We start from the raw sequence: 21120 nt of genomic DNA on the forward strand, positions 1-21120 counted from the left end.
TGCAACTTTCCTCCATGAAGTTGATTTGAGTTGAAAGAGTGAGCTGGACCGCCGCCCTTCTCCTCTGAGAGGATTCGTGGAAGGAGCGGTGTGCTCCTCTCGAAGAGTTGGATGGAAAGAGAAGATGTGAGCTGGAGAAGCCAGGCTTCTCCCCTCGGCGATGCAGGGAAAGAGAGTGAAGAAAGGGGGAGACCTGGCCTTATATTGGCCCGGTGACCTCACAGGTCATGGGGCCCAGAGTGACCAATAGGAGTTGAAACTTGTGTCCCTGGTAGGTTTTCACAACACTGTGTGACATTGAGGCATCCTGGGAGACTGAGTTCTGGAGGCTCTGGTTTTCTCCAGAACAAAGGGACATGCGGCTTCAGGCTTTTGACTGCACATGTAGGCTGAACTTTGGTTCCCCAAATACCAGATCCCAAAACTCCTTCAGTATTTTTACTCATTCTTTTAGGCCCAGGTCTTGTAAAACACAATCATTACTCACGTGCTCGGTCTCGAAGGATCGTAACTCCAACCACGCTCATTGGAGGCTGAGCGGGGGACTTAAAGGTGCAGGGCACCAGTCCCTCACAATTTATTATGCATTTCATCCTCGCATGGCAGTGGGGTAGAGCGGGTCGTCCACTAACCAGCGGGTCGATTTATTTATTTATTTTTACTTCCAGGGAGGAGCACTTCAGCCTTTAATAAAACATTTTCCCTTCACACATATGTGTGACCCTCACTTTGACTCTGAGTTGAGCCAGAGGAGAGAACTGCAGCTCACACTCTAGAGCAGAGGTCTTCAACAGGGGGTCCGCGACCCCTAGCGGGTCCACGGAGAGACCGCGGGGCGGTCTCGAAATTTTTGGTTGATTAGACGATTTTTTCCACAAATTTAAATGTCTTTAAATAAACATGAACATGAATCCAACATATTGTAGGACACAGATAAATGGAGGCAGAAGACGTTATCTTTCAGTCAGCCCTTTGCAACAACATATCTTTGCGAAAGTGTATTTTCCTCACCCACCTACCTGAAAAACAAATCCAGGTCAAGACTGCAGCCGGAGGCTGATGTGACCCTCTGCCTGACAACCTCCATCCGTCCAAGGTTAGATAAGTTGTGTGCTACTCATCAGGGTCAGACATCTCACTAATGCTGGAGTATGTGTGCCATCCACAGATGGCTTGAGGATTCACTGTCCCTTCTACATGTATGTTTAAAATAAAAACAGGAATCTGTGAATTATTTTAATAGCTCAGTGTTGTATGCAAGATGTATGTTTATGAATGGCAGTTGCACGGCCACCCTGTACCTTGCACATGTTTAATATAAAAACATGAATATCTGAACGTGTGTATTATTTGAATAGCTTAGTATTGAATGCACAATAACAGGGTAGCTATGTTTATACATGGCACTAGGCCCAGTTTAATATAAAACACAATTTTATACAATATATATATAGTAGGGGGTCCCTGCTCCATCTCTCCATCAGTTTGGGGTCCTTGGCCTGAAAAACGTTGAAGACCCTGCTCTAGAGCACAAAGTGGGTGCAGCCTATTTCACAGCTGTGCTATGATCCCTAGGGGGCAGCGTTTCCTTCTAGAAATGACCAGGCGTCTTTACACTGTGATGCAAGTGTTTAGAAAAAATTAGGTGTTGAATTGTGTTTGTTTTATTTTTTTAGTTTAAATGATCGTTCTTGTGTATTAAAAAATCCTCATTTAGCACCAAGTCTTTGCTCGTTTCACCATCTTTCAGCTCGTAAGCCTTTTGGACAGCGGACATTTTGTCTGAATTCTATTTAGCTTCTTCACTGTCATGTTTTTTCCTTTGCAATAACAGCAAAACTATTATTGTGAAAGTCTTTTAGTTTAACAACCCGCAGCTTTGCGTCAGCCATGTATTAAGATGAAGGGTTTTTCAGCATAAAAGCCTTTGTACGCTCCCTGTCCCAACAACAACACAGGTTCGACCAATCAACGTCCATTTTATTCCAAGTCAAACAGTTTGTGATTAACATGACTTCACGTTCCATGAGAACAGTTTCAGTTTATTTACCCTGCGAATCAGCATCAGCATAAATAACTCATCAACACACGGACAGATTTTTACCAAACACAATATTTCTTAATTAACTCTTGGAGCTGATCAGACAAAGATGAACAAATATATCGTATGAAAAAAAAAAAAATCCCTTTAACAAAATATCTCTGCAAGTTATATAGAGACAATCCAAAGCTTATATTGATCAGAAGATGATTCTCCATATGATCAGTGACAGTCACAAAGAAGAGGAGTTGGAAAATACATTTTTAAAGATGTCTCTACAGGACTCTAACCTAAAGCTTGTATAATTTCATCATCATCATATGTTAGGAATGACGTCATTATGAAGTCACGAAATGACATCACACAGTGTAGTAATGCATTAACTCTGGCAGCCAATAAGATTAGCAACACGTGCAGTAGTGTCACATTTCCATGTTATGCATGACCGACCAGTACATAGAGCGGTAGAGCAAGAACCCAGAGTGAGGTGAAGTGAGTGAAGTGGATCAGATTTTCACCACCGCCAAAAACGCTCTTATCGTCGGTTGTGGGATAGTTGGTGGTTGAGGGGCGGGTGTAAGGGTAAGGTGGTGCTGAGGTTGAACAGGTAAAGTTTGCGTCTTTGTCGACTCCGGTGGAGGGAACGTTAACAAAGCCTGGTTCGTTACTGCCGGTGATGTTGCTGATCCATCCCATGTACTCGGACACGCGGGTGTAGATCCCCGGGGTGTTGGGCTTAGCGCAGCCGTTACCAAAACTCACGATTCCAACCGCGGTCCAGCCTGAACCAACCTTTCTCACCAGGGCGCCCCCTCCGTCTCCCTGTGGAAGGAAATCAAATACAGTTGTTGAGACACTTTCTGTCAGTGCTGCCTCGGGGATAACTCATTAAAGTTGACCAGGTGGTGATTGAGACGCTTTGGCTTCACTTATGGGGGAACAGTCATGTCGTCCATCTTTATATACAGTTAGTGCTATGAAACGTGTGTCTTACAAGCAATAGGTCAAGCTGATAGTGAATTGTAATGTGCCCCCTTCTGGACTATAAGGCAAACAACACCAAATGGTCTTTACAATTGTTTCAAGGAGAGAAAAACATGCTCACCTCCATTTTCCTCATTTATTTGCAACAAAGCTGAGATACAAAATCTGCCTCGTGACAATCTGTGTCTTACCTGGATTTCTCTCACCTCTTCGTGAGGACGTTTTTCTCTCCTGTCAGTAAACAAAGCATCACATAGCAAATACTGTGCAACAAAAAGTGGTGGTCACCTGACATGAGTCAATTCCGCCCGCCCGGACCCCAGCGCAGATCATCTTGTCTGTGATGAGAAATCTGTTGTTGCACCGACACTCTTTGTTTCCCACTATTGTCAGATTAGCCTCCTGCAGGGTGTTGGATGGGCTCCACCCTAATTGGAGAGATTTCAAACAACAGCTTCAAATTTATGTGTGAAACAAAACTAAAGCAAAAGATGTGATTTGACATATTAACAGATTGAAAAGCCGCCTGCTAAGTTTCTCTTTGGTTTGTGTAATGTGTGAGCTCACAAGGGCGAGTGTTGCCCCAACCAGCGACCCAGGTGATAAGCCCAGAGTGGATGGTGCTGTTTGCCCCGGCCAAACAAACAGGTTGTATGTAGGTGGTAAAGTTCACAGGTGACGACAGCTTCAGGAGACAAATGTCGTTCTCGTTGATCAGGCTGTTGTATGATGGATGGCACTTGACCTGAGCGATCGTCCGTGACACTTCATTGGGGTTTGAACCTGACTGGTTAAAGCGGCCCAGGTAAACCGTTACGTTACTTCCTGACCTTGAAGACAAAAAGAGAATAAAATCAATTTAAATTGTCTAATGTCATGAAACTTGGTGGAAAGACACGGAGCAAGAAAGAACTCATAACAATTTTTGCGATGATGCCTCTGATCCAGGAAGTGCGTCTGGGCTTGTTGTGTGTGAGAGAGAGAAGGCGTCACGAGATTTGTTTCTAAATACTTACCATGACACGCAGTGTGCAGCTGTCATCACCCACTGGTTGTTAATCAGTGCCCCCCCACACCTGTGATTTCTGTTCGAGACCAAAGAAACCTGCCAGGGCCAAGATCCTGGAGACGCGGTTTGACCGCCCACGATCCTGGTGTTGGCGGGAGCCCAGCCGCAGGCTGACATGAGATGAAAATTAAACATGAAATAATATGCACAGAAAATGTTCTATATGTGACTTAAAACAGCTTTTAAACTTGGAAGAGTTTGTAAAGTTGCACTTACTCAACGCTGATTGACATCCTGAAATTAAAACAGAGAGGAGAATGCATGAAAGTGGTGTTCAGGGTGTGGCACAGGATGACTGGCACTTTTCAGCACCAACCAATAGGAGGTTCGATATTTAAGCTACAGTGGTAAACCTTCAGCGTAGCTTTCTTTATTGTGGGGAGAAATCTATGCTTTAAGCTTTTAAAACTTAAAGAGTCATTTAAATGTCCCACAAACTTTCTATCTCAGACAAAATCTACAACCAAGACAAGATTCAAATTCATTCAGTAATCTGAATAATATTAAATATTGTAATTGAAATTAACTGGACTGATCTCGCCACATAAAACAGACGTTGCTTTTCTACCTGTGAAGGTCAAAAGAACGGGACACAGACAATTATTCAGTTCTGTAATTTACTGATGTTTCCCTTTTCATTCAAATCAAACACCTCTTCAAGGAAATTAAATAAATACCAAAATAAAAGCTGGCCTCGGACAATTCAGAATTGAAATTGTGCTAAATCCAGGAATCTAAATTGTTGGCTGAACATTGAACAAACAGTTGGTTTCTGTCTTTTATCAGTCACTATCGTTTTTTGATAAAATATTTGCAATTTAAATTTAAGGGCCTCGATTCGGTCAATTTCACCAAATCAAGACAATTTTCAAACCTTGGAACAATTTTTGTTACAATAGAAACTTTCTTTCCGAACTTCATTATTGATACGAACCGAATAATAATAAACATCTGTCTTACCTGTGCACAGGAGAAGGATTGTCACGGTTAAGACACACACAAACTGTTGGAGAGCCATGTTTACTGTGTCTCCTTCACTCTGTCCTCAGCGTTAAGTAATTCACTCCTGATGTCCAGCTCCTCCCACAGTGTCACACCTGGCATCTCCGACCTAAAATATGCATCAGGACAAACGTGTTTGTCTTGATGCCCTCAGCCTGGGTGACTCATTAGGTGCATGGACAGCTGCCAGTCAGAGAGGAGGGAAGTGGCATTCCTCCACAAATCTTAATCTGAGTCGGTGCCTCAACGCTTCCTTCCCGTAGATTCAGTCAAGCTCACAGATATGATTCCTCTAAATTCCCAGGGAAATCTGTCAGAATCCCGTAAAGTGGAACCAAATTCCAGGATCTCTGTGTTTGTCCGTATACGAGTCAAATTTGAACAGATTCCTTTTGGCCCATGTTCAACCAAGTTTCATTCAAACTCCTGTTGTGCAATAATGCATTAAACGTGATACCATAAAATGGTGTGCCTTTTGGCATTCAATACATTTGGTTATCAAAATAAAATATTGAATATTAATATAATAAATATTAATATTAAATCATAACTTTAATTGATTAAAGTTACCTCGGGGCACCACCCTTCAAAGGAAGGGAAAAGATAATCAATTTATTGATTAAGTCTCATAAAAGTACTAACTACAAATTTGGAACTCTGATTAACAATTAAATTAATAACTATAACCCAAATTACCACATAGATAGTTAGCTAAGTTGAAGGATATAGAGTTCTTGACAGTGTAGAGGTTGGCAAAATTCACTTATGCAACATTAATGAAAAAACATTTGTGAAAGAAAAACATTTATTATGAATATCATAAAGTATAAAAAACACAAATTACTAACGGTGTACTTAATATATAAAGATGTGTATGCGTGTGTGTGTGTCTGTGTGTCTGTGTGCTTCCAAAATGGCAGCTGGCCACATCGAAGATAACACCCTCCCCCCTTTGGAGTGTTTACGACATGTGGCGGGGGTCAGAGAGATTAGGTGCTGAGATATGCGTGTGTCGGTGTGTTGGTGCCAAATTAGAGAAAGTTACTAGATGCATGCAAGGAAAGACTGAAGAGCATAACTAACATTAACTTTCAAATAACTTGTAACCAAAATATCACAGCAACACAAATCAAACTTATAAACATCACAAGGTATCGTATAAACAGTCTTTGCTTAGCCTAGTATAATTATTAAGCCCAGTTGTGTTACCCGTCCGTGGAAAGGGGAAAAAGGTTGCTGGTTTGTTCGAAGTTCTGTGAAGTCGTCTTGCTGATTTGTGGCTCCTGCCTTCGTGGTTCTGTTGGGCTGTGCAGCTCAGTTGCTGTTTGAAGTTCTCCTGCAGGACATCGCGTCGCTGCTTAAAGGTTGGTAGAGCTTGGATTGCGAGGAGGTTTCCTTGGTGAGATGAGCTGGAAGCTGCAACTTTCCTCCATGAAGTTGATTTGAGTTGAAAGAGTGAGCTGGACCGCCGCCCTTCTCCTCTGAGAGGATTCGTGGAAGGAGCGGTGTGCTCCTCTCGAAGAGTTGGATGGAAAGAGAAGATGTGAGCTGGAGAAGCCAGGCTTCTCCCCTCGGCGATGCAGGGAAAGAGAGTGAAGAAAGGGGGAGACCTGGCCTTATATTGGCCCGGTGACCTCACAGGTCATGGGGCCCAGAGTGACCAATAGGAGTTGAAACTTGTGTCCCTGGTAGGTTTTCACAACACTGTGTGACATTGAGGCATCCTGGGAGACTGAGTTCTGGAGGCTCTGGTTTTCTCCAGAACAAAGGGACATGCGGCTTCAGGCTTTTGACTGCACATGTAGGCTGAACTTTGGTTCCCCAAATACCAGATCCCAAAACTCCTTCAGTATTTTTACTCATTCTTTTAGGCCCAGGTCTTGTAAAACACAATCATTACTCACGTGCTCGGTCTCGAAGGATCGTAACTCCAACCACGCTCATTGGAGGCTGAGCGGGGGACTTAAAGGTGCAGGGCACCAGTCCCTCACAATTTATTATGCATTTCATCCTCGCATGGCAGTGGGGTAGAGCGGGTCGTCCACTAACCAGCGGGTCGATTTATTTATTTATTTTTACTTCCAGGGAGGAGCACTTCAGCCTTTAATAAAACATTTTCCCTTCACACATATGTGTGACCCTCACTTTGACTCTGAGTTGAGCCAGAGGAGAGAACTGCAGCTCACACTCTAGAGCAGAGGTCTTCAACAGGGGGTCCGCGACCCCTAGCGGGTCCACGGAGAGACCGCGGGGCGGTCTCGAAATTTTTGGTTGATTAGACAATTTTTTCCACAAATTTAAATGTCTTTAAATAAACATGAACATGAATCCAACATATTGTAGGACACAGATAAATGGAGGCAGAAGACGTTATCTTTCAGTCAGCCCTTTGCAACAACATATCTTTGCGAAAGTGTATTTTCCTCACCCACCTACCTGAAAAACAAATCCAGGTCAAGACTGCAGCCGGAGGCTGATGTGACCCTCTGCCTGACAACCTCCATCCGTCCAAGGTTAGATAAGTTGTGTGCTACTCATCAGGGTCAGACATCTCACTAATGCTGGAGTATGTGTGCCATCCACAGATGGCTTGAGGATTCACTGTCCCTTCTACATGTATGTTTAAAATAAAAACAGGAATCTGTGAATTATTTTAATAGCTCAGTGTTGTATGCAAGATGTATGTTTATGAATGGCAGTTGCACGGCCACCCTGTACCTTGCACATGTTTAATATAAAAACATGAATATCTGAACGTGTGTATTATTTGAATAGCTTAGTATTGAATGCACAATAACAGGGTAGCTATGTTTATACATGGCACTAGGCCCAGTTTAATATAAAACACAATTTTATACAATATATATATAGTAGGGGGTCCCTGCTCCATCTCTCCATCAGTTTGGGGTCCTTGGCCTGAAAAACGTTGAAGACCCTGCTCTAGAGCACAAAGTGGGTGCAGCCTATTTTGCAGCTGTGCTATGATCCCTAGGGGGCAGCGTTTCCTTCTAGAAATGACCAGGCGTCTTTACACTGTGATGCAAGTGTTTAGAAAAGATTAGGTGTTGAATTGTGTTTGTTTTATTGTTTTAGTTTAAATGATCGTTCTTGTGTATTAAAAAATCCTCATTTAGCACCAAGTCTTTGCTCGTTTCACCATCTTTCAGCTCATAAGCCTTTTGGACAGCGGACATTTTGTCTGAATTCTATTTAGCTTCTTCACTGTCATGTTTTTTCCTTTGCAATAACAGCAAAACTATTATTGTGAAAGTCTTTTAGTTTAACAACCCGCAGCTTTGCGTCAGCCATGTATTAAGATGAAGGGTTTTTCAGCATAAAAGCCTTTGTACGCTCCCTGTCCCAACAACAACACAGGTTCGACCAATCAACGTCCATTTTATTCCAAGTCAAACAGTTTGTGATTAACATGACTTCACGTTCCATGAGAACAGTTTCAGTTTATTTACCCTGCGAATCAGCATCAGCATAAATAACTCATCAACACACGGACAGATTTTTACCAAACACAATATTTCTTAATTAACACTTGGAGCTGATCAGACAAAGATGAACAAAAATATCGTCTGAAAAAAAAAAAATCCCTTTAACAAAATATCTCTGGAAGTTATATAGAGACAATCCAAAGCTTATATTGATCAGAAGATGATTCTCCATATGATCAGTGACAGTCACAAAGAAGAGGAGTTGGAAAATAAATTTTCAAAGGTGGGTCTGCAGCACTCTAACCTAAAGCTTGTATAATTTCATCATCATCATATGTTAGGAATGACGTCATTATGAAGTCACGAAATGACATCACACAGTGTAGTAATGCATTAACTCTGGCAGCCAATAAGATTAGCGACACGTGCAGTAGTGTCACATTTCCATGTTATGCATGACCGACCAGTACATAGAGCGGTAGAGCAAGAACCCAGAGTGAGGTGAAGTGAGTGAAGTGGATCAGATTTTCACCACCGCCAAAAACGCTCTTATCGTCGGTTGTGGGATGGTTGGTGGTGAAAGGGTGGGTCCAGTTTACGGGCATGGTTGAGGGGCGGGTGTAAGGGTAAGGTGGTGCTGAGGTTGAACAGGTAAAGTTTGCGTCTTTGTCGACTCCGGTGGAGGGAACGTTAACAAAGCCTGGTTCGTCACTGCCGGTGATGTTGCTGATCCATCCCATGTACTCGGACACGCGGGTGTAGATCCCCGGGGTGTTGGGCTTAGCGCAGCCGTCACCAAAACTCACGATTCCAACCGCGGTCCAGCCTGAACCAACCTTTCTCACCAGGGCGCCCCCTGAGTCTCCCTGTGGAAAGAAATCAAATACAGTTGTTGAGACAGTTTCTGTCAGTGCTGCCTCGGGGATAACTCATTAAAGTTGACCAGGTGGTGATTGAGACGCTTTGGCTTCACTTATGGGGGAACAGTAATGTCGTCCATCTTTATATACAGTTAGTGCTAGGAAACCTATGTCTTACAAGCAATAGGTCAAGCTGATAGTGAATTGTAATGTGCCCCCTTCTGGACTATAAGGCAAACAACACCAAATGGTCTTTACAATTGTTTCAAGGAGAGAAAAACATGCTCACCTCCATTTTCCTCATTTATTTGCAACAAAGCTGAGATACAAAATCTGCCTCGTGACAATCTGTGTCTTACCTGGATTTCTCTCACCTCTTTGTGAGGACGTTTTTCTCTCCTGTCAGTAAACAAAGCATCACATAGCAAATACTGTGCAACAAAAAGTGGTGGTCACCTGACATGAGTCAATTCCGCCCGCCCGGACCCCAGCGCAGATCATCTTGTCTGTGATTAGAAATCTGTTGTTGCACCGACACTCTTTGTTTCCCACTATTGTCAGATTAGCCTCCTGCAGGGTGTTGGATGGGCTCCACCCTAATTGGAGAGATTTCAAACAACAGCTTCAAATTTATGTGTGAAACAAAACTAAAGCAAAAGATGTAATTTGACATATTAACAGATTGAAAAGCTGCCTGCTAAGTTTCTCTTTGGTTTGTGTAATGTGTGAGCTCACAAGGGCGAGTGTTGCCCCAACCAGCGACCCAGGTGATAAGCCCAGAGTGGATGGTGCTGTTTGCCCCGGCCAAACAAACAGGTTGTATGTAGGTGGTAAAGTTCACAGGTGACGACAGCTTCAGGAGACAAATGTCGTTCTCGTAGGTCCGGCTGTTGTATGATGGATGGCACTTGACCTGAGCGATCGTCCGTGACACTTCATTGGGGTTTGAACCTGACTGGTTAAAGCGGCCCAGGTAAACCGTTACGTTACTTCCTGACCTTGAAGACAAAATGAGAATAAAATCAATTTAAATTGTCTAATGTCATGAAACTTGGTGGAAAGACACGGAGCAAGAAAGAACTCATAACAATTTTTGCGATGATGCCACTGATCCAGGAACTGCGTCTGGACTTGTTGTGTGTGAGAGAGAGAAGGCGTCACGAGATTTGTTTCTAAATACTTACCATGACACGCAGTGTGCAGCTGTCATCACCCACTGGTTGTTAATCAGTGCCCCCCCACACCTGTGATTTCCGAAAAAGACCAAAGAAACCTGCCAGGGCCAAGATCCTGGAGACGCGGTTTGACCGCCCACGATCCTGGTGTTGGCGGGAGCCCGGCCGCAGGCTGACATGAGACGAAAATTAAACATGAAATAATATGCACAGAAAATGTTCTATATGTGACTTAAAACAGCTTTTAAACTTGGAAGAGTTTGTAAAGTTGCACTTACTAAACGCTGATTGACATCCTGAAATTAAAACAGAGAGGAGAATGCATGAAAGTGGTGTTCAGGGTGTGGCACAAGATGACTGGCACTTTTCAGCACCAACCAATAGGAGGTTCAATATTTAAGCTACAGTGGTAAACCTTCGGCGTAGCTTTCTTTATTGTGGGGAGAAATCTATGCTTTAAGCTTTTAAAACTTAAAGAGTCATTTAAATGTCCCACAAACTTTCTATCTCAGACAAAATCTACAACCAAGACAAGATTCAAATTCATTCAGTAATCTGAATAATATTAAATATTGTAATTGAAATTAACTGGACTGATCTCGCCACATAAAACAGACGTTGCTTTTCTACCTGTGAAGGTCAAAAGAACGGAACACAGACAATTATTCAGTTCTGTAATTTACTGATGTTTCCCTTTTCATTCAAATCAAACACCTCTTCAAGGAAATTAAATAAATACCAAAATAAAAGCTGGCCTCGGACAATTCAGAATTGAAATTGTGCTAAATCCAGGAATCTAAATTGTTGGCTGAACATCAAACAAACAGTTGGTTTCTGTCTTTTATCAGTCACTATCGTTTTTGATAAAATATTTGCAATTTAAATTTAAGGGCCTCGATTTGGTCAATTTCACCAAATCAGGACGATTTTCAAACCTTGGAACAATTTTTGTTACAATAGAAACTTTCTTTCCGAACTTCATTATTGATACGAACCGAATAATAATAAACATCTGTCTTACCTGTGCACAGGAGAAGGATTGTCACAGTTAAGACACACACAAACTGTTGGAGAGCCATGTTTACTGTGTCTCCTTCACTCTGTCCTCAGCGTTAAGTAATTCACTCCTGATGTCCAGCTCCTCCCACAGTGTCAGACCTTCCATCAAAACATCACTTGTTCTTTTATCTGACCGCTGCATCAGGACAAACACGTTTGTCCTGATGCATGTAATTCCTCCACAAATCTTAATCTGAGTCGGTGCCTCAACGCTTCCTTCCCGTAGATTCAATCAAGCTCACAGATATGATTCCTCTAAATTCCCAGGGAAATCTGTCAGAATCCCGTAAAAGTGGAACCAAATTCCAGGATCTCTGTGTTTGTCCGTATACGGGGGACCACCCTTCAAAGGAAGGGAAAAGATTCTCAATGTATTGAATAAGTCTCATAAAAGTACTAACTACAAATTTGGAACTCTGATTAACAATTAAATTAATAACTATAACCAAAATTACCACATAGATAGTTAGCTAAGTTGAAGGATATAGAGTTCTTGACAGTGTAGAGGTTGGCAAAATTCACTTATGCAACATTAATGAAAAAACATTTGTGAAAGAAAAACATTTATTATGAATATCATAAAGTATAAAAAACACAAATTACTAACGGTGTACCTAATATATAAAGATGTGTATGCGAGTATGCGTGTGTGTGTCTGTGTGTCTGTGTGCTTCCAAAATGGCGGCTGGCCACTTCGAAGATAACACCCTCCCCCCTTTGGAGTGTTTACGACATGTGGCGGGGGTCAGAGAGATTAGGTGCTGAGATATGCGTGTGTCGGTGTTGGTGCCAAATTAGAGAAAGTTACTAGATGCATGCAAGGAAAGACTGAAGAGCATAACTAACATTAACTTTCAAATAACTTGTAACCAAAATATCACAGCAACACAAATCAAACTTATAAACATCACAAGGTATCGTATAAACAGTCTTTGCTTAGCCTAGTATAATTATTAAGCCCAGTTGTGTTACCCGTCCGTGGAAAGGGGAAAAAGGTTGCTGGTTTGTTCGAAGTTCTGTGAAATCGTCTTGCTGGTTTGTGGCTCCTGCCTTCGTGGTTCTGTTGGGCTGTGCAGCTCAGTTGCTGTTTGAAGTTCTCCGGCAGGATATCGCGTCGCTGCTTAAAGGTTGGTAGAGCTTGGATTGCGAGGAGGTTTCCTTGGTGAGATGAGCTGGAAGCTGCAACTTTCCTCGATGAAGTTGATTTGAGTTGAAAGAGTGAGCTGGACCGCCGCCCTTCTCCTCTGAGAGGATTCGTGGAAGGAGCGGTGTGCTCCTCTCGAAGAGTTGGATGGAAAGAGAAGATGTGAGCTGGAGAAGCCAGGCTTCTCCCCTCGGCGATGCAGGGAAAGAGAGTGAAGAAAGGGGGAGACCTGGCCTTATATTGGCCCGGTGACCTCACAGGTCATGGGGCCCAGAGTGACCAATAGGAGTTGAAACTTGTGTCCCTGGTAGGTTTTCACACCTCTGTGTGACATTGAGGCCCCTGGGAGACTGAGTTCTGGAGGCTCTGGTTTTCTCCAGAACAAAGGGACATGCGGCTTCAGGCTTTTGACTGCACATGTATGCTGAACTTTGGTTCCCCAAATACCAGATCCCAAAACTCCTTCAGTATTTTTACTCATTCTTTTAGGCCCAGGTCTTGTAAAACACAGTCATTACTCATGTGCTCGGTCTCGAAGGATCGTACCTCCAACCACGCTCATTGGAGGCTGAGCGGGGGACTTAAAGGTGCAGGGCACCAGTCCCTCACAATTTATTATGCATTTCATCCTTGCATGGCAGTGGGGTAGAGCGGGTTGTCCACTAACCAGCGGGTCGATTTATTTATTTATTTTTACTTCCAGGGAGGAGCACTTCAGCCTTTAATAAAACATTTTCCCTTCACACATATGTGTGACCCTCACAGTGTCAGACCTGGCATCTCCGACCTAAAATATGCATCAGGACAAACGTGTTTGTCTTGATGCCCTCAGCCTGGGTGACTCATTAGGTGCATGGACAGCTGCCAGTCAGAGAGGAGGGAAGTGGCATTCCTCCACAAGTCTTAATCTGAGTCGGTGGGTCAACGCTTCCTTCCCGTAGATTCAATCAAGCTCACAGATATGATTCCTCTAAATTCCCAGGGAAATCTGTCAGAATCCCGTAAAGTGGAACCAAATTCCAGGATCTCTGTGTTTGACCGTATACGAGTCAAATTTGAACAGATTCCCTTTGGCTTTTCAAAGTGACGCTGAACCTGTCAAAACTACATGATCTAATATTGAGTTTCCCTGTTATCTGCAGTTTCCTAGAGAAACGTCCACCCCCACGCAAAGTGTTTTCCTCATTTTGGCTGAACGGGAGCTTTTCCCCGGACTGTGGTCGTCCTGAAATCACCACTAATTGATGATGGAGTTCATTTCCAATCCTCCATTACATTTGATTGTCTGAATCCTCATTCTGAAGTTTAGTGCCTTTTAAACTTGTGTGTGTCTGTGTGAGTGTGTACTTGTGCTGCCCATGTTTTGGGGACATACGACCTGGTGAGACGAGGGGTAGTTATTTTCTTCAAGTGATGTAAACATGACATGACGGCCTCTCAAAAGTGAAGCCAAATTGTCTTGATCGCCCCCTGGAGGCTGGCTGCAGTACTTGTCATGAACCCCACCTGCTCCATGAACTAAAAACTAAAAAGTATCTCAAATTAATTCCTTGTTTCTTTCTACCTTTTAACAAACATATTTCACATCTACCCATTAAAAGCTTAAATTCTTGCCTGCCACTCAATCATGCAATATGAGAGGTCGAACCAATGCAGCCCTATTGTTCATGTTGTTACTGCTCTGGAGAACAAACCGAGTTTACAGTGTTCTTTACATTTATATTTTCTTCGAAAGGCTTTAAAATTATGTCTGATACATGATACAAAGTACAATATACATCGATATATACTTGTGACATGTGGCTGCAGAGGGCGCTGTTGCTGGGTAGAAGTTAATGTTGCTTTAATTTGTCCGTGCAAATTAATTTGTTCGTAGCTTCTAACTCTTAGTCTCTTGCTATCAGCTGTGGGACTTTATATTACACCGAGACATTACCTAATATCTCAAAAGTGTCTGAACCAGTTTGAAGTTTCCCAGGTAGGCTGAAGTGCAGATCCGCCCATTTCTGTGACTATAATAATGTGTTGACAGTTATGGAAGGTACCTTGTCTGCTGGTATGTGACTAGGAACTGTGGGGGAATGTGTGATCAACCCCATCATACATTCCGTGACACTTTCTTTTGTGCAGCATGAAGGCCACACCTTAAATGTTCTGATAACTTTAGCTGGAATGACATGCTCTGTAAAACTACACGGGCACATTACATGCATGTGAGCGCACAGATGTGGTGTTTTAATCCAGTCGGGCCTGTGCTAGATCAGATTTCTCATGGTTCTACACAGTATATTAGTTTATTAATTTAAGGAACCCTTGTTCACAGTTAACACGGGTAAGAAGACGACATAGAGATTGTTATGGAGTCCAAACTCTATAGATTCTGCATGAGGCTATTTCCCTATTTGACTGGTGGAGTCTGACAAACGTCTGACCACAGACTCCCAGTGGGTGACGTCACAGTTGTTCAAGAGGTTTTAGGTGCAACTTATTCTCACGTAGTTTGGTCTAAATTAGGAATATAAAACCACATTCTATACAATCGCGTGACTTTTTAAAATCAAGATTAAAGACTTAAGGATTTATCTAGATGTTGCGTACGTGTATGGTCGGTGTGTGGTTGAAGAAAGGAAGGAGGCGATGGAAAGAGACGGGTGTGAAAGGCTGGAGGAGAAGGTGGAGAGCAGATGGACAGATGAAGGCTGTGACGAGTGAGGGGACATTGATTGTGACACGATATTCAGCAGAGATTGGATGTAATGATGCTGATTCGCTGATGTAATGATATGAAACCTTTTCAACACCCCCCCCCAATCAGATGCACACGGACAGAGGGAGAATATTGGTGTGTGTGTGTGTGTGTGTGTGTTGCTCAAGAACCGAATCTTCTTCTTAGCACCAAGTTATTTCCGTCGTCCTGATTAGAGCAGCTGTTGATGGACGAGCGTCTCCGTGTCGCAAGACGTCAGGTGAGCTCCATTGTTCAGAGATTCCCGAGAAGCCCTGTAATGCTCTCGTCTAACAAGTTGAGCTGATCACTGAGACGGCGACAAATAAGTTTCAACGTTAAAAAGAAAAGAAATCTGGATGGTAGATCAAAATGGATGAAAAGTCGAGCAACAAGAGTTGTCAGATTCTTCAAACGAAGAAACCGTGACGTGGTCATGTGACACATCAAACCTGACTCTACTCTATGATGCCAGAGTCATTATAATGGACGATGCACTGCTGCAGCTATTGGCTCATTTATCTCTTGCTTGTACATTTTAATTTTTGCTCAATTTATTGACGCCCGTGCAGCCAGCAGCCCTGCCGCTGATCCCCGGGCTAACGCTCGTATTCACGGTGCGCTGTCGACTCTGTAGTCTGTGTGCGAGTCTGCGAATGAGAGGAAGAAAGAAGATAGGTGTGTGTGTGTGTGTGTGTGTGTGTGTGTGTGTGTGTGTGTGTGTGTGTGTGTGTGTGTGTGTGTGTGTGTGTGTGTGTGTGTGTGTGTGTGTGTTTCATCTCTTGGCTTCTGATTGCCTTTTTTTTTTTTGTGGGAATGAAAAACCGATGCATCAGGAGGCAGCAGTCAGACTCTGCTGTGTGTGTCTCTGCGTGTATTTGTGTGTCAAATAGAAGGAAAGGCAGCTTGAATTCATGTGTATTTTCACACAGGTGCTCTAATCCAAACCGAATGTAGACGAGTCTTCCTCCTGAATCTGGGGCAAGGAAACCGAGCCTCAGATACAAGAAGCAGGATCACAGAGTGTGATATGTTGGTTTGGGCCCAGCGCTCCTTGTACACGTGGGTTCGAACGATGTCTAGTGGAACAACCACCGGACTTTTAGAGTTTCACAGACCTGAAGGATCTACACTAAGAAGCATATAATTTGTCGTGGATGCACAAAAAGTGAAGTTCTTATTAGGAGAGAGAAGGTGGAGTAAGACGGCCCCTGAATACATCATCATTTCCTGATGAATTGAACAGTTTTCTCTGTCAATAACAATCATAACGGTTGAGTGGAAATGACTAATGCAAAACTTGAATGAATCTCCTCCAGGGGATGTTTTGTTTTTCATTTGTTAGCATGTGCACAGCAAATCAATGCAGCCTGTGTGTGTGTGTGTGTGTGTGTGTGTGTGTGTGTCTGCTGCAGAAGAACACACAATATCATCTATATATAATGTTTAATTATGATTCGTCTCTCTTTGTGGACGCTTCAGGTGCCTGAAACGCCCGGGAACAGAAAAGCCGGTTGAAGATATTTCTGGATCCATTAGTTTTGGCCTTTTGAGGCAAAATGCAATCAGATTAGCGGCGAACAAGCTATTTCATGCTGATTAAAGCAACAAGCAGGAAACATTCGCCTCCGTGCTGCTTGTACAGACTCAGGCTTTTGCTGAATGCATTTACATAAATAGTAGAATAATGGGAGTGAGTGTGTGGTGTTGCAGGAGGCGTCGGTGAAGGTGGACGTTGAAATCACAGAAACTTCGACGACTTCTTCTTCGACAACAACAATAATAATAATAATAAACCTTGTTTCCAAAGCACCTTTTCAAAACCACAGTTACGAAGATGCTTCACAGAATAAAATACGTAAGCGCAAAGAACTATAAAAGAACAAGCATAAAATATGAAAGTTTATATCATTGTAACAATAAAATAGAAATATAGAAAACAAAAACTATAAGAAAAATCTAAGCTATAAAAAGGCCAGTCTATAGAGGTAACAGCCGTGGGGGGGGGCAATGAGTACATATAGTGTGAGCAGTCAACTCATAGCTTTATGATCAGAATGTACAGAATCTGTCTCTGTCTTTTCATCACGGATGATTGACAGATGGAGATGATCCGACACAATGAGAGCAGGAACATATCAACATTCCTGAAATCGTGTGTGTGTGTGTGTGTGTGTGTGTGTGTGTGTGTGTGTGTGTGTGTGTGTGTGTGTGTGTGTGTGTGTGTGTGTGTGTGTGTGTGTGTGTGTGTGTGTGTGTGTGAGAGAGAGAACTTGACGACCCATGAGAAGCTTCAGCTCTGTTCAAACTTTAAAAATCAGGGCACGCAAAGATTGAATGTTTGTTTTACGTCTTTGTACCGATTTTTGAATTGCTCTCTCATGCGCACACACACACACGGAAAAGCACAATTTCATTCCTATGAGCGAGCCGTGACGATCGCCACCAATTATGATGCCTTTTATTATTTGTATTCTCTCTGTGAAGTTGTTTTGCCTTTTTCACACCTTTCAGAATAATCTTTTTTAAGACTGTTCTTTCTGCTCGTTGCAAACGACAACAAACCCCTCGACACACACACAGACACACACAGACACACACAGACTCACTGGGGAGGCAGTGATACATGATTGATAGTTTGCGTTCATCTCTCTCTCTCCTCCTCGGGCCTAAAGTGTGAACGTGCTCTTCACACATTTATAATTTAGAGAAAGGACACTTTCAGATTCACGGCTCCACCAGAAATTATAGAAATTTTGTTTTTTATAGCTCTTGTGTTTTAATTCAGTGTGTTTATAACAACTTTTAATTAACTTTAGAAACCAAATAAGTTGTGTAATGGAAGCCTGAACACAAGATGGTCGACGGCTGTGAGGCAGCGAAGCCGACGACTCCGTCACCAGTGACCGTTCGTTGTAAATGTCACCGCAGCCCGACACACCACCTGAATCGCGACGAAATAACAACCGTTTCAAACTTGTTGTCGACGACAGAAACAAACGGAGCAGGCGACACGTTGAGTGGAGGAGTTAACAGGCTGTTATCTCAACGTGTGCAGTGGCAGCGGAGTTAAGTTCCAGACCTGGTTGGTGCTTCCCCGACGGTGGAAGAGCATCTTTAAGACTCGGGCTCTGTCCTCTAACAAGCATCACGAGCACAAACCGAGAAGCTCTGATGCACCTCTTTGTTTTCCTCGACTCATTCAGCACTTCGCACTGAAGCTTTACTCGTGTGCCTCTTTGGATAAAAGCATCTGCATAATGAATCGTAACGTGAGGAAATCTGAGAACCGCTCATCCGATCCTCTTCGGGCTTGGCAGGTGTGAACGCGCGGTTGTGAATTCAGAGCAATTTGGACACGTGCGTCTGGAATAAACAGGCGAACAGAGACTCGTCGGTGCAAAGCGACGTCAAATGGTTGTGCCCGGTCCAAAACAGTATGTAATGGGCGGCTGTGGGAGGGTTTTATCCCTTCACGGTCAGAATTGGATGGATTGAATTGGAGAGAGAGATGTAGACTTGTACTAGCATCTTGAGGCAGACCTTGTTACACAACATTAACCATCACACACACACACACACACAACCAGCAGGCGATCCAACACAGAAGCAAGCTGCAAGTGTCTGTCTCTCTATATCTCGCATTCTCTATCCCTCTATCATTCCTTACCTCTCTCTATCAGTCTATCAGTCTATCAGTCTATCACTCTCTCTCTCTCTCTCTCTCTCTCTCTCTAAATCGAACTCTCTCTCTCTCTCTCTCTCTCTCTCTCTCTAAATCGAACTCTCTAAATCGAACTCTCTCTCTCTCTCTCTCTCTCTCTCTCTCTCTCTCTCTCTCTCTAAATCGAACTCTCTAAATCGAACTCTCTCTCTCTCTCTCTCTCTCTCTCTAAATCGAACTCTCTAAATCGAACTCACTCTCTCTCTCTCTCTCTCTCTCTCTCTCTAAATCGAACTCTCTAAATCTAACTCACTCTCTCTCTCTCTCTCTCTCTCTCTCTCTAAATCGAACTCTCTAAATCGAACTCACTCTCTCTCTCTCTCTCTCTGTTTGTTTGTGTCTCTATCTCAATCTCTCAATAGCTCGACTTTATTTCTTTCTCTCTCCCTCTATCTCCATCTCTCTCTCGCTCTCTATTGATTTCTACCTCTCTCCATCAATCTATCGCAATCTCTCTCTGTATCCCCCCCAATCTGTCTCTCTATCAAGCTCTGAATCCATCCATCTCTGTGTATATCAATCTCTCTCTCTCTCTCTCTCTCCATATCTCGGTCTGTCTCGCTCGACCTCGATTCCTCACCACAAAGACGAAACGAATGAACACAGATAATGAATAAAAAACAAACTTTTATTTTCGTGGATGAGACAAAACGAATGAACGTGTGAATCACTGAGCGTCTGAAGCTTTGATTGATGCAGAAGGTCGTCTTCATCACAGCAGGAAAACTAAAGACACAAATGGAACTATTCTCCTTTTACAGTGATAATGAATCAAACAGTCGAGGCTATTCCGTTGTTGGAGAGTGAAAAGTGGAACGTTTCACCTTCTCCTTCTTGAAGTTGAAACGTGCGAAGCGAAGACTCAGAGACGCAGAATCACGAACTCTGCAGCTGATTTACATTCCGCTCCGCGTCGCGCTGATCGTTAAATGTAAATCCGCGGTTTCTTCACGTTAATGAATGTCAGAGGTAACGAGACGGAACAGAAAACTCAAACGACGGGAGCCGCTAACAGGAAGAAGTGTCGAGCTGTGCTCATGTTTGTTCTGACGACGTAGGAAGACGGCTAAAAGTTGAGTTGTGTCAAAAGTTTGAGGTGTTTCGACCTTTTTATTTGAGTTTGAAACTTCAAATTCAAACAGCAGTATTACATATATACAGATATTTATATATATAGATACAACATGAGCATAGGGTTTGTATCACCCTGATGTTTGGGTCCAAAAGTTGTGTGTGTGTGTAATTGAATGGTTGTTTATTTCACACACACACACACACACACACACACACACACACACACACGGTGAAGCAGCATGAAATGGTAAATTGACAGCTGAGGAATCACGAGTGGATGTCACAGTGAACGAGCTCGGAGCAAAGTGAATGGATTTGTTGGTGTGTGTGCACACAGCGGGAGATTGGCTGTCATATTTTATTCTGGCATTCATCGGTGTCACCCATCTGTTACACAGTGATGCCAGGTGGGCAGAGTGTGTGTGTGTGTGTGTGTGTGTGTGTGTGTGTGTGTGTGTGTGTGTGTGTGTGTGTGTGTGTGTGTGTGTGTGTGTGTGTGTGTGTGAATATCAGACGTGCGTTGAATTACTGTAGTTCTTTTGAATTTAGTTTTTACATGGTTTCCTGGACCCACATTCCAGACACACTACAAAGCAGTGAATAATATTTAATAACAAACAGGTTGAGAGTCTAATTTGTCAAGTTCACAGGGAAGAAGAAACTCAAGACGTGAATTCCTAAATAATCCACGGCCCATTCAGTCCAGTGTCTCCGTCAAAACGTCCCTTGATTCCACCAGAGGAGACGACGCTTATGACAAAACACAACCTCGTTGAATAATTGTGCGTTTGTTGTGTTTGCGTCCCCTGTTGCATTTAAT

At 43.0% G+C, this 21120-nt stretch overlaps 2 protein-coding genes across 2 annotated transcripts; both read right to left on the reverse strand.

The window, feature by feature from the left end:
• Positions 1-1959: 1959 nt before the first annotated feature.
• On the reverse strand, positions 1960-11747 carry LOC117752181 (chymotrypsinogen A-like). Its single transcript, XM_034569376.1, has 7 exons — positions 11733-11747; positions 5055-5191; positions 4311-4328; positions 4042-4204; positions 3591-3855; positions 3314-3454; positions 1960-2914 (listed from the first exon to the last, which is right to left on the reverse strand). The coding sequence occupies exons 2-7, from the start codon at positions 5110-5112 to the stop codon at positions 2477-2479; spliced, it is 1083 nt and encodes a 360-aa protein (XP_034425267.1). The 5' UTR covers positions 5113-5191; positions 11733-11747; the 3' UTR covers positions 1960-2476.
• On the reverse strand, positions 10097-11668 carry LOC117752182 (prostasin-like). Its single transcript, XM_034569377.1, has 4 exons — positions 11596-11668; positions 10853-10870; positions 10584-10746; positions 10097-10397 (listed from the first exon to the last, which is right to left on the reverse strand). Exons 1-4 carry the CDS (start codon positions 11651-11653, stop codon positions 10097-10099), a joined length of 540 nt encoding a protein of 179 aa, XP_034425268.1. The 5' UTR covers positions 11654-11668.
• Positions 11748-21120: the final 9373 nt, after the last annotated feature.

Source organism: Hippoglossus hippoglossus, chromosome 18, assembly GCF_009819705.1.
Source record: "Hippoglossus hippoglossus isolate fHipHip1 chromosome 18, fHipHip1.pri, whole genome shotgun sequence".
Classification (NCBI taxonomy): Eukaryota; Metazoa; Chordata; class Actinopteri; order Pleuronectiformes; family Pleuronectidae; genus Hippoglossus; species Hippoglossus hippoglossus.